The sequence below is a fragment of the Malassezia globosa genome, assembly GCF_000181695.2.
Source record: "Malassezia globosa CBS 7966 chromosome Unknown mgl_sf_1.1, whole genome shotgun sequence".
Taxonomy (NCBI): domain Eukaryota; kingdom Fungi; phylum Basidiomycota; class Malasseziomycetes; order Malasseziales; family Malasseziaceae; genus Malassezia; species Malassezia globosa.
This window is the reverse complement of record NW_001849874.1, coordinates 99200-109983: the sequence shown is the minus strand read 5'-3', so window position 1 is coordinate 109983 and position 10784 is coordinate 99200. Positions and strand designations below refer to the sequence as shown.

The 10784-nt window shown below is 51.2% G+C and overlaps 6 protein-coding genes across 6 annotated transcripts; 2 read left to right on the top strand and 4 right to left on the bottom strand.

Moving 5' to 3' along the window:
• Nucleotides 1-243: 243 nt before the first annotated feature.
• Nucleotides 244-2544, top strand: MGL_0054 (uncharacterized protein; the record flags this gene model as incomplete). The annotated part of the gene is made up of 1 exon (XM_001732227.1): nucleotides 244-2544. The coding sequence occupies one exon, from the start codon at nucleotides 244-246 to the stop codon at nucleotides 2542-2544; it is 2301 nt and encodes a 766-aa protein (XP_001732279.1).
• A 54-nt stretch (nucleotides 2545-2598) lies between these two features.
• Nucleotides 2599-3903, bottom strand: MGL_0053 (uncharacterized protein; the record flags this gene model as incomplete). The annotated part of the gene is made up of 1 exon (XM_001732226.1): nucleotides 2599-3903. The coding sequence occupies one exon, from the start codon at nucleotides 3901-3903 to the stop codon at nucleotides 2599-2601; it is 1305 nt and encodes a 434-aa protein (XP_001732278.1).
• Nucleotides 3904-4506: 603 nt separating this feature from the next.
• On the bottom strand, nucleotides 4507-5469 carry MGL_0052 (uncharacterized protein; the record flags this gene model as incomplete). The annotated part of the gene is made up of 1 exon (XM_001732225.1): nucleotides 4507-5469. One exon carries the CDS (start codon nucleotides 5467-5469, stop codon nucleotides 4507-4509), a length of 963 nt encoding a protein of 320 aa, XP_001732277.1.
• Nucleotides 5470-5682: 213 nt separating this feature from the next.
• Nucleotides 5683-6513, bottom strand: MGL_0051 (uncharacterized protein; the record flags this gene model as incomplete). Its single annotated transcript, XM_001732224.1, has 1 exon — nucleotides 5683-6513. The coding sequence occupies one exon, from the start codon at nucleotides 6511-6513 to the stop codon at nucleotides 5683-5685; it is 831 nt and encodes a 276-aa protein (XP_001732276.1).
• A 1346-nt stretch (nucleotides 6514-7859) lies between these two features.
• On the top strand, nucleotides 7860-8768 carry MGL_0050 (uncharacterized protein; the record flags this gene model as incomplete). The annotated part of the gene is made up of 1 exon (XM_001732223.1): nucleotides 7860-8768. One exon carries the CDS (start codon nucleotides 7860-7862, stop codon nucleotides 8766-8768), a length of 909 nt encoding a protein of 302 aa, XP_001732275.1.
• Nucleotides 8769-9256: 488 nt separating this feature from the next.
• MGL_0049 (uncharacterized protein) lies at nucleotides 9257-10513 on the bottom strand (the record flags this gene model as incomplete). The annotated part of the gene is made up of 1 exon (XM_001732222.1): nucleotides 9257-10513. The coding sequence occupies one exon, from the start codon at nucleotides 10511-10513 to the stop codon at nucleotides 9257-9259; it is 1257 nt and encodes a 418-aa protein (XP_001732274.1).
• Between the last annotated feature and the right edge of the window lie 271 nt (nucleotides 10514-10784).

The following is a 10784-nucleotide window of genomic DNA, read 5'->3' as shown; positions in this document are numbered from 1 at the left end:
TCTGACGCAGCACGAAAGCGCTTACGCCACCCACACGTCTCACTTCGTCCATACACACCGCCTCGATCAAAGTCACGTCACGTGTACGTAGCCGCGTTATCGTCTGCAAAGGCGGCCACGATGCCTTGTCACCACACACCTCCACACCTCCATACCACTACACCCTGGTGTGTGCGCCCGCCTGTTGGCCCAACGAAGCGCACGGCTGTGTCTCTTTAGCCGCGCACTGGGAGCGTGTAGGTCATGCTCATTGATGTGCTTGCTCCGTATGTGAAGGGCGGAGTGACAGCAGGTCGTACGTCAAATGCATCCATGTCAGATGCGACTAATCGTGTCGTGCATGCACTAGAGGCATTTGAGGGCCCCGACAGGCCGGACGCATTCATGTATAATGAAGCAAGCGTAGCTGAAGTAGTTCATGCTGTGATTTGTGGTAAGCCAACACTTCCGGACAGGTCTGTCCCATCTGTGTATGCGGAAATGCGTGTGCTTGCAGGAGTTCGGGGCTTGCCTGAACGTGTGTTGAGCGATGCTCACAAGCATGTGCAAGAAGCGTTGGTGGTCGCCATCGATCCCCTTCACGCCGAGGCCCAAGATCCTGGTGAATGGTTGTGCCGCATGGTCAAGCTATGGAATGAACTGATGCAGCGTCTATGTATGGTGCAGGATATGCTACGCCCGGTCGTAGTGTGCGCGGACGAGACGGATTTTGATGCCGCATGCATGAATATGCTCACACGCACATGTCGTACAACACAGAGTATCACGGTGTGGGAACAAGGCTTGTATCAGGTCGCAGAGGCTGCACGTTTGGGTGTTTCTGCATCCCAGGTTGACCTTAGGAGTCTTTCAGCACCAAAGTACCTCGAGCGTGCTCTCGAGATCGTACGTCGCGTCGGCACCAAGGTCGAACCTGTCATCGACGAAGCCCATTCTTTTTATCGTTCTTATGCTCTTCAGCTATATAGTGGGCGCGCAAACCCACCTGAAATTGCGCATTCAATGCCGGTGATCCATAACTGGATTATGCGTGAGCAAGCCTGGGCCAGCTGGCTCGGTCCAGATGCGAGTGTGGTGGATGTTGTTCAGGACGTAATCGTACGTCCGCATCAGGACATTCTTTCATCTGCGTGGCCATATCTCATGGAAACCTCCGAGGGGACTGTCGGCCATGCGGGCCCTATACCCAATTCCGACTCAGTCTCCGCCGCTGCTGAGTTACGTGCATGCTACGCGGTCTTTGATGCCGCCTGCATTCTCCCACGCTTGTACGAAGCTATGCGGGAGTACATTCAGGCGCGTGTGTGTGCGCTTTTACAGAAGACGTCGGATGATGTCCTGATTGAACATCTCATTACAGGTCAAAGAACATGGCACAGGCTTTGGTGGTCCTGCCTCCAGGCCAACACATCCATGCGGCATGCGATCCAAGATGGTTTTGAAGCTGGCCTGCGCGGGCAGAGTGCGCACATAGCAGAACTCCTTGCTAACTACATTGATGCAGAGCTCCAGAAAGGCCGCGGTCTTGTCGATTCAAGTATGCCAGAGGCGTGCATGGACGATGTGCTCTTTCTGTTTCGGTGCCTGCATCACAAGGACTTATTCGAAGAGTATTATCAACGGGCGTTCGCCCGGCGTCTGCTTCTACGGTGCAGTGCATCAGACGATGCTGAGCGTGCCGTGATCCTGCGCCTCAAGCACGAGTGTGGGCCTGACTACACGCGGAAACTCGAGACGATGCTGAAAGACATGCATCTCTCCGACAATCTGCGCAGTGCCTTTGCTGAAGCAGGGGGTGCTAGCACACCGTTTGAATTCGAGGTAGATGTACTGACACAAGCACATTGGCCGCCATTCCATGATGCCCCACTCATTCTATCTTCGTCCATGCAATCAGCATTATTGCGCTACGAGACATTTTACCACACGTGCCATTCTGGTCGCTCACTGCATTGGTGCCATGCGCTAGGCTCCTTGCTTGTGCGCGCAGACCTGGGCGAAGCGGGGGTCAAGGACCTCGTCGTGAGCACGCTGCAAGCAGCAGTGTTGCTTGTTTTTAATGTGAGAGACGTGCAAACGTTTTCTGAACTTGAACAAGCAACACACATGCCTCTGCATGAACTCCAACGCACGCTCCAGTCACTCGCGTGCGGCCCAGCGCGCACGCGAATCCTGCGCAAGATTCCTCCTGGTGGTGAGGTTCGTGAAAGCGACTCGTTCATGGTCAACGAGCAACTATCTAACGCTCGCCGACGAATCAAGCTGAACCAGCTCCAGCAACGGGATTCTCCTGAAGAACGCCGCACAAGCACGGAACATGTACTCATGGACCGCGATGTGCTCTTACAAGCATCCGCGATGCGTGTGCTGAAAGCACACAAACTCATCTCTCACGCTGATCTGACCACCGCCGTCATCGAGCAGGTCAAGAGCCGCTTCCCCGTCGAGACGGCTGAGCTGAAGCGTGCATTTGAGCGGCTAATCGAAAAAGACTGTATGGAGCGTGTGGACGGCGACAGGCAAGTATATCGGTATGTGGCGTGATGTGAAAAGCCATTGTGTCTGGTGGTTGCTTCCCGCTTCTCTGCTTCCACTTGCTCATATTTTCTTTTTCACCAGGCCTTGGAGCATGTCAAACGAATTTCCATCGGGTTGGACATCCACAACGCCCGGCACAGGTGTTGCGCACCATGCACATGCGTCACGCGCACGTATTGACGCTTGCCTTGGAACTGTGCGCAAAAGACCATAATCACTAGTGATCCCCACGATACGGCGTGGCTCATTTGGCATATCGGCCAAGCACACATCCTGGTCCGAGTGCAGCCATGCTTGCTCATAAGCTTCGGCGAATGGCGCGAATGTGTAGCCAACATCAGCAAACACACGTACCAGCGACTCGAGTGCAGCCATGATCGCACCAGCGCATGCCTCTTGCGTTACTGGTGTATCGTCGTGCGCTAATGCACGTACACTGGTCGTTGGCTCGTCGTTCAGGCAGTTGATGCCGCAACCAACGATGGCATGAAATGCCTCTGGTGTGCACACAGCCGTCACAAGGATCCCACCAATTTTGACAAAGTGCTTGCGCATGCCGTGCTCCGTTACGCAAATGCTCCCAAGTCGTTCCTCCGGCACCTGCGCATACAGGTCATTGGGCCATTTGATCCGGACTCGACCGCGTACGCTCGGGTACAAGATGCTCACACCGTATACGACGGCCAAGGCTGCCAGATATTGCAAAAGAACCGACTTGCTTCCAATGTGTAGCGGAAGGGACACGAGGGTCGAGAATTGCAAGCAGCCACGTGGCGAAATCCACGCATTCTGGCCTCGACCACGACCATGTACCTGCTGGGTTGCAAAAAATGTCATCCCTGGCAGACATGCATCCAGAAGGCATCGATTCGAGTCCAACGCCGTCTGCGTGCTTTTAATTACACGCGCATATGCAATGATATGGCCCACAGCCGTATGAAATGAACGCGGCCTCGGCCATGGCATTGACGCACTCACTGCGCGCGCTTCCGACAGAGCGTCAAAGTAGCGCGCCAGGTCAAAGTCACGCGTCGATTCACTTGCTTCAGCAAAATGCTTTTCAGGGATAAGTACGATCGATGTCACTTTCTCATCATCCGAATCATTGCCCACACATTCTGCCACGTCTTTGGCGGCATAGGCAGGTTGCCAATCATATAGGACCCACGTGTCTGATGAATCAGGTATGTAAGTACCAGATGTCTCTGTCACGTTCGTTGGTGCTGCAGCGGCTGCATGCGAGCGCAGCTTTTCCGCCCAGGTGTCTAGCAGTGATACGCTTTGTGAGGCAACAAGTATAGGCGTGCGCGATGGCAGCGCCGGGAAAGACGTGTTGTGCGTTGAGAGTTGTGCAGCTTCCAACATGCGTTGGATTGACGCTTGGGCTGGCTCAGACGCGCAGTGCCATAAGATTCGACCGCGTCCAAGCATGTGCATGTGTGCAACGCTTTGGCCGTCTTTGTTTTGTTCAAGGGTTGCGACGCTGTCGCCGCTACTACTGCTGCTGTTGTCAATACATACGGCACTAGCACCAAAGGCCAAAATCGTGCCGCCTTGCATCACATAGGCCTGGACTTGTTGCTTTGCCGTTCGCATTCCTGTCGGTGTCGACCAAGCAGAACTGGTATGCATACAACTGTCAGGCACGACCACCAAGCGTGTTGACGCCTCCCACGGAGCCGTGGCTAGCACCTCACTCTTAACACCTTGTACGTCATACCTATTCCTACAAAGCAACTGAAGTGTGCGCAGCACGTATGAATATGACGTTGAAGAAACTTCCTCATCTCCATACACTAGAACTTTGGCCATCCCGTTCGAATGTCTTGGCTCTGAGGTCAACTCAGGACCGATACGGCGGCCAAGTCTAGCCTCAGATGGCACACGGACGACCTCGCCGTTGTAGCTTCTGCCACACGTCTCCACCCATCAAATCCAGATCCTAGTTAAAGTAGCTGACTAAGCACCTCAACTAAGTGCCGTATCCAAGTCACATAGACCATTCACTACATAGGTCGGCACCGCTGCTGCATCCGATGCATGGACGTGCTCAAGTGTGCTGATACCCGTAAGCACAAGAAGCGTATCGATGCCACCACGCTGACCGAAAGCAATGTCCGTATCGAGCCGGTCGCCAACCATTAGAGTACGTGACTTGTCAAATGCGAAACGAGCAAAGATGGTGTCGATCATAGGCTGATGCGGCTTCCCAACGACAATAGGGTCGCGACCGGACGACACCTGGATGCCTTTCCAAACTGCGCCTGCACCTGGGAATAAGCCCTCGGACGAAGGAAACGTCACGTCTTCATTAGTACAAACAAAGTGACATCCACCATTTTGCTCGCCCGCACGAACTTCTCCTTCCGCACCCGGTCGTGTAATGTACCTAAATGCTTTTGCAAGTTTGCGGTAGCTGAACTTGGTATCGATGCCGCATACGACTGCGGCAACTGACGGATCCAGCGCATCTTTTGAGGCTAGTGGTGAAAAGTCCAGCCCATCCAGGCCTTGGCAATCTTGTTCGTCTGTGCCACCAATATACTGAATTCCATTCGCATCTAGTTCATCTTCCAAACCGTTCATACCTACCACATACGCCTTGCGATCTGTCGGGAACCTGAGCACATCCTTCAAATATGCAGCAGTTGCATACGCTGACGAGAAGACTTCGTCTTCACGCCCATCGATGCCCATCGCATTGATGCGCTCAAGTAATGTACGTCGGCTCTTTGATGCATTGTTCGAAACGAACAAGATTCGCTTTCCACGCTCCCGCAATTTGCGGAAAAACGACACCACCCCCGGCAGGACGGTGGGACCAGACCACAACACACCATCACAATCAAACAAGAAATTGTCATACTGTTCAATCAGATGTGCACGCGTCTCTTTTGTATCAAGAAATTCATATGCGCCACGCGGCACCATCGTCGCGTTTGTCGATTCGGACATGGACCGCAAACTTGATTCAAGCCGTCGTGTCGTGTACTGTAGAAGAGAAGTCATATCTCCACACGAACACATCCCGCTCTTCTCAACCGTTATTTTCCCAAGTTCCTACGCCCCACACCTCCTCGTTGGCTCTGCGGTATATCAAAACAAGTCTCAATTCAGAGAGAGATGTGGGCTAATGCTTCCTATCTATAAATGCGTATCGTCTATTTCTGTACTATCCATAGCTATAATACTATCATCCGGACGTGATGCAACGAATGTGTCAGGGCGTGACTGAGGACTCCATCCACGCTCACCAGAGCGTTGATCACCTCCATCACGCATACGCTGAAGCGCTTGTGAGCTTTCTTCTTCAAGGTCAAGATCGAGGTTGTAATCATGCGCATCATTAAGGTCAATGGCCATAATACGAGTTGAGACGTTGTAGCCACTGCGCCGAATCACACTAATCAAGCGCATGCATTGCATGACATTTCGTACGATCAAAAGAACGCTGTCTAGTAATTCCTCGCTCATACCCGGTCGCTGAGATAACGGCGAGCATCCATGTCCGAGAAAGAGAACCACTAGCGTGACTAGACACAAGGCCACAAGGCACAAGTCGATGATGTTGAAAGTCGACTTCCAAAAATTCTTGCCATAAGCGACGAGTCGAACTGACACTTCAGCAACCAAGACCACATTGACAAGTAACTCGAGTATATAAAAGGCAGGGCCTGGACATGTCCATACAAGCGAGAAAATCACGGTTACCAGCGATAAAATAGCCATCGTGGCATACAAGTACAAGTACGTAGTTGAATGCACGAAGCGATTTGCGAATCCTTTAAGAACTTCTTCGCGCGACAGGTTGTAACGAGGATCATTTTGACCATGACTTGGTTCAAATGCTGGTGCGAGCACATCTATACCGTAAGGCTCGTCTAGCCCGGGTGCTAGCTCGTACGATCCGCGTGTGTCTCGCGAGAAAAATAAAGTCCCTTGCTGTCCGAGAAATGATCGACTCATGGACGACATGCCAGGGTACAACGGTTTTGATTCGTAAGCACTCGTCCGTCCACTAGCTTGAGCTACCGATGCATGAGACTGCCGATCGTAACCTTGCAGTGCTCGGTGGGCACGCGCACCGCGTTGCCGATGTGGGAGAATGGTGGTGGCAGTGTGCTAGTAACTGTATGGCACATGACACGCACGCTTCGTTCGTCTGCTATCATTCCGCATGATTTCCTCGGCGCCCAGCCAAGAAAAAACAAAATAGAATAAAAATTACATAGACATCTCTGCCGTCCTTATACGCTCTCACTCTTCTCATACTCCCGCCTCTCTCTCTTTATGCGACAACACGAACACACGCGCACTAAACAATCGGCCCATCACTACTGCGGGCATACCTTGATATTCATAACCTTCTATAGCCTATAGGAACAAGAAATATGCTTCGTGGGCATGATGTGCACACCTCGGCAGCTTAGACATGCTTCATCCCGCGGTTACTTGGCTCGTCGGCGCCAGGTCAGTCTGGTTGGTCCGGACTAGCGATGACACCGAAGAGTGCCACCGTGGCCAACAGCCCATGAATTCCCTTGATCACGTGGTGATGCCAGTGGAATAGGCACTCGCGCTATATATCATTGGCTCTTCGCATACTCACTCTGTGTCCGTCTAGCCTACAAGGCCTATTCACTTTCTCTAAGGGGCATTGCACCGATCAGTCGCGTAAAGAAAGTAATAGCCCGTCCCTTCTGACGACCGGGCTTCAAACGTGTAAGTCGTTCCCCGAAGAACTACCGACACGTATTAGGCAAATAGATCGTCGTTGCCCACGATGGATTTGCGGGTTGGAGGAAAGTACGTACATGATCCAGCATCCAATCTTTCGTAGCGGCGCGTGTAGGAGGTTTCAGTGCTAACATTTGGCTCAGGGTATGTTAACGAGCGAGGAGGCGTACGCGAAAGACAACTATGGTGTTGTCTTCGCTGATTTCAACGTCGTCTTCACTAGTGCCGTCGATGTTGACCCGACGCGACAGTAGACACTAACATGTACACCAGTATCGTATCGGCAAGAAAATTGGCTCCGGCTCATTTGGTGATATTTACCTGGGTGTGAACATCATCAGCGGTGAAGAAGTGGCTATCAAACTTGAGTCTGTCAAAGCAAAAACATCACTCAGCTGGAATATGAGGCCAAAGTTTACAAAACACTCGCCGGTGGTGTCGGCGTGCCCTTTGTGAGGTGGTTCGGACAGGAATGTGACTACAATGCGATGGTCATTGATTTACTAGGACCTTCGCTCGAAGACCTGTTCAACTTTTGTAACCGACGTTTTTCCCTCAAAACAGTCTTGCTTTTGGCAGACCAGATGATCTCACGCGTAGAATACATTCACTCACGCAACTTTATTCACCGCGATATTAAGCCTGACAATTTCCTGATGGGCATTGGTAAGCGTGGGAATCAAGTGAATGTGATTGACTTTGGTCTTGCGAAGAAGTACCGCGATCCTAAGACTCACCTTCACATTCCTTATCGAGAAAACAAAAACCTTACTGGTACTGCACGTTACACATCGATCAACACCCACCTTGGTGTCGAGCAATCGCGTCGCGATGATCTTGAGTCTTTGGGATATGTGCTGATGTATTTCCTGCGTGGCTCTCTTCCTTGGCAGGGCCTAAAGGCAGCCACCAAGAAACAAAAGTACGAGCGTATTATGGAGAAAAAGATGATGACTCCTACTGAATCTCTATGCCGCGGCTTCCCGACGGAGATGGCTATATACCTCAACTGTTGTCGTTCGCTCCGTTTCGACGACCGGCCGGATTACAGCTACCTTCGGAAACTTTTCCGTGATTTGTTTGTGCGTGAAGGATACCAGTACGACTATGTATATGATTGGAGCATCCAACCTAGGGACCGTGTCGAACACCCGTCTCGTGGCTTGCCTGCTGCGGGCCAGACCGGGGCTCCTGAAGACGTGGGAGTACAGAAAGCCACTGTCGCGGGTCAGACACAGAGGCGAAAAGTTCTGCCCCAGGATCAGATGGGCATCGCTGATTCTCCAGTCCGGGGGCCTGTCATGCAATCGGCTGCTGACTATGCACGGATGCAGCCTGCACTTGTTGGTGAGCGCGGTGGTATATCTTCTTCTGCCGCTGCTGCTGTAGACCCATCACATGTCATGCAAGGGGCAGCCCCGGGATTGGCTGGTGTCAGTTCGCAGCAGGTCTACATGGGATCACACCCTGTGAATGAGGCTGACTGGCGTTGAATGAATTTTGTATCTGCATGCCAACACCCTCTATCATGTCCTCAATTCATTGAATTCCGATTGTTTTCCCGTTTCTCTATCTATACATTTTTAACAGTCTCTCTGTCTCTATGTTACTCTCTCTTTGTCACCATTGCTTCCGCTGCTTTTATGGCCTCATAATTTGATCCCGGCCTATATTGTTTAGTCGAATTTGTTGTTGGACATGTAACTGTCTACTAGTAGATAAACATGAGCAAGGATGCTTCTGCAGCGGTAGAAGTTTTCTTGCGTGTAGAGACGATGTTGTGATAGATCATCTAGATTCCTATTGCACAGCAAGATAAGGATAACAGAACGAGCCGTTGTGTTGCTCCTAAATTGGCGCAAGATAGATAAGCCTTGGTCACCAACGCAGGGGCAGTTATGTGGGATTAGAGCCATGAAAAAAAATGAAGAAAAAAAAAACCAGTTCTTAAGCTGTGAAGCAGGATTTTGTAAGGGCGAATTCAAGAGGTATCTTGCTCATCAGAAAAAGGCTCGTCCAGGTGTTTGTTCTCGACGAAGAAAGATAAGATCATAGTACACACATAACATCCAATGATAAAAAGAAAGACGTTGTGTAACGCAGAAGTATAGGACAAGAGTGCCTCGTGGCGCAGGTCGGCCGGTAGTGACGGCAGGATCGTCGAGTCATGACGAATTTGAAGAATCAGCTCATCGGAACCAGGGCCGAGAATCCGTTTGCCAAGCTCGTCGGAGAGTGTCCATTGTAAAAGAAATCCAGACAGGGAAATGCCCATAACCTGCCCGGTGGAACGAAAAAGATAGTTCATACCAGTTGCCACACCCAGAGATTCTTGACTGACCACATGGACGAGAGCCACAAGTGCACATGTGAAAAACCCAGCCTGAGAAAATGTGAGCGGCACATTAAATACAAAAGGCAAAAGCTTAGGCGGATTGGACGAGTAAAAAGCCATCGGAAGACAGGAGAGGCACAACACAACCACGCTGACACATAGGTAGCCATAGTATCGACCGTAGTGGCGCATGTAAAAGCCTGCGGCCAAGCTGCCAACTCCAATGGCAAAGCTGGCAGGCATCATTCGAAGGCCCACGTCTGAGGCTGGCATTTGAGCTACCGTTTGAAAAAAGAATGGGAAGAAGTAGTTGAAGCTGATCAACGCCATGCTGATAAAAAAATTCGCACTTGCCGTGGACCAGACAGAGCGGATCGAAAGGATGGAAAAGGACAGCAAGGGAAAACGTGGCAGCGTCCGTTCAACAGCCAGAAAGAGAACAAAAGCAATCAGAGCAATGAAAATGGCACTCATAACATACTTATCGAACAAGGGCGCATTTTGCACACTAACCAAATCGAACGCGAGCAGAAATGATATTGGCACACACGCGAACAAAGCAAGGCCCAGGATGTCGACATCCTTGAGCCGTCTCCAAATCGAGTCACCTGGCCCAAAATGAATGCCCTCATCATGCCCAAGGAAACAAGATAGAGCCAGCAGCGCTACCAGCAAGATTGGGATCTGCACATAAAAAGCACCACGCCAGCCAATCTTGTCATTCAACAAGCCGCCTAAAGGGGCACCTGTTCCAACGCCTAGGCCGTATACGATATTTGACAACCCTTGATACACGCCTCGAGACTTGAGTGGCACCAGACTCGACATAATGACACTGTTGAGAGTGTTCAAACCACCACCACCCAAGCCTGCCAATGTTCGTGCGATCAAGAACTGGTTCATTGAGCGCGCGAGTCCGCACAATAATGTACCAATCAAGAACACAGAAACGGCCAATAGAAGACTGCGTTTCCGTCCGAATATGTCACTCAGACGGCCGTACAAGGGTGCAGTACAACAGACAGACAAGAGAAACGTAGATCCAATCCAAGAAGCACGCTCTGCAGCCAAGAAAGAAGAAGAGATAGTGCCTAAAAGCATGGCCACGATGGTAGTATCCAGGCTTCTGATAAACGTCACACACCACATGGCTGTGCATGGTAAGAGGACATGC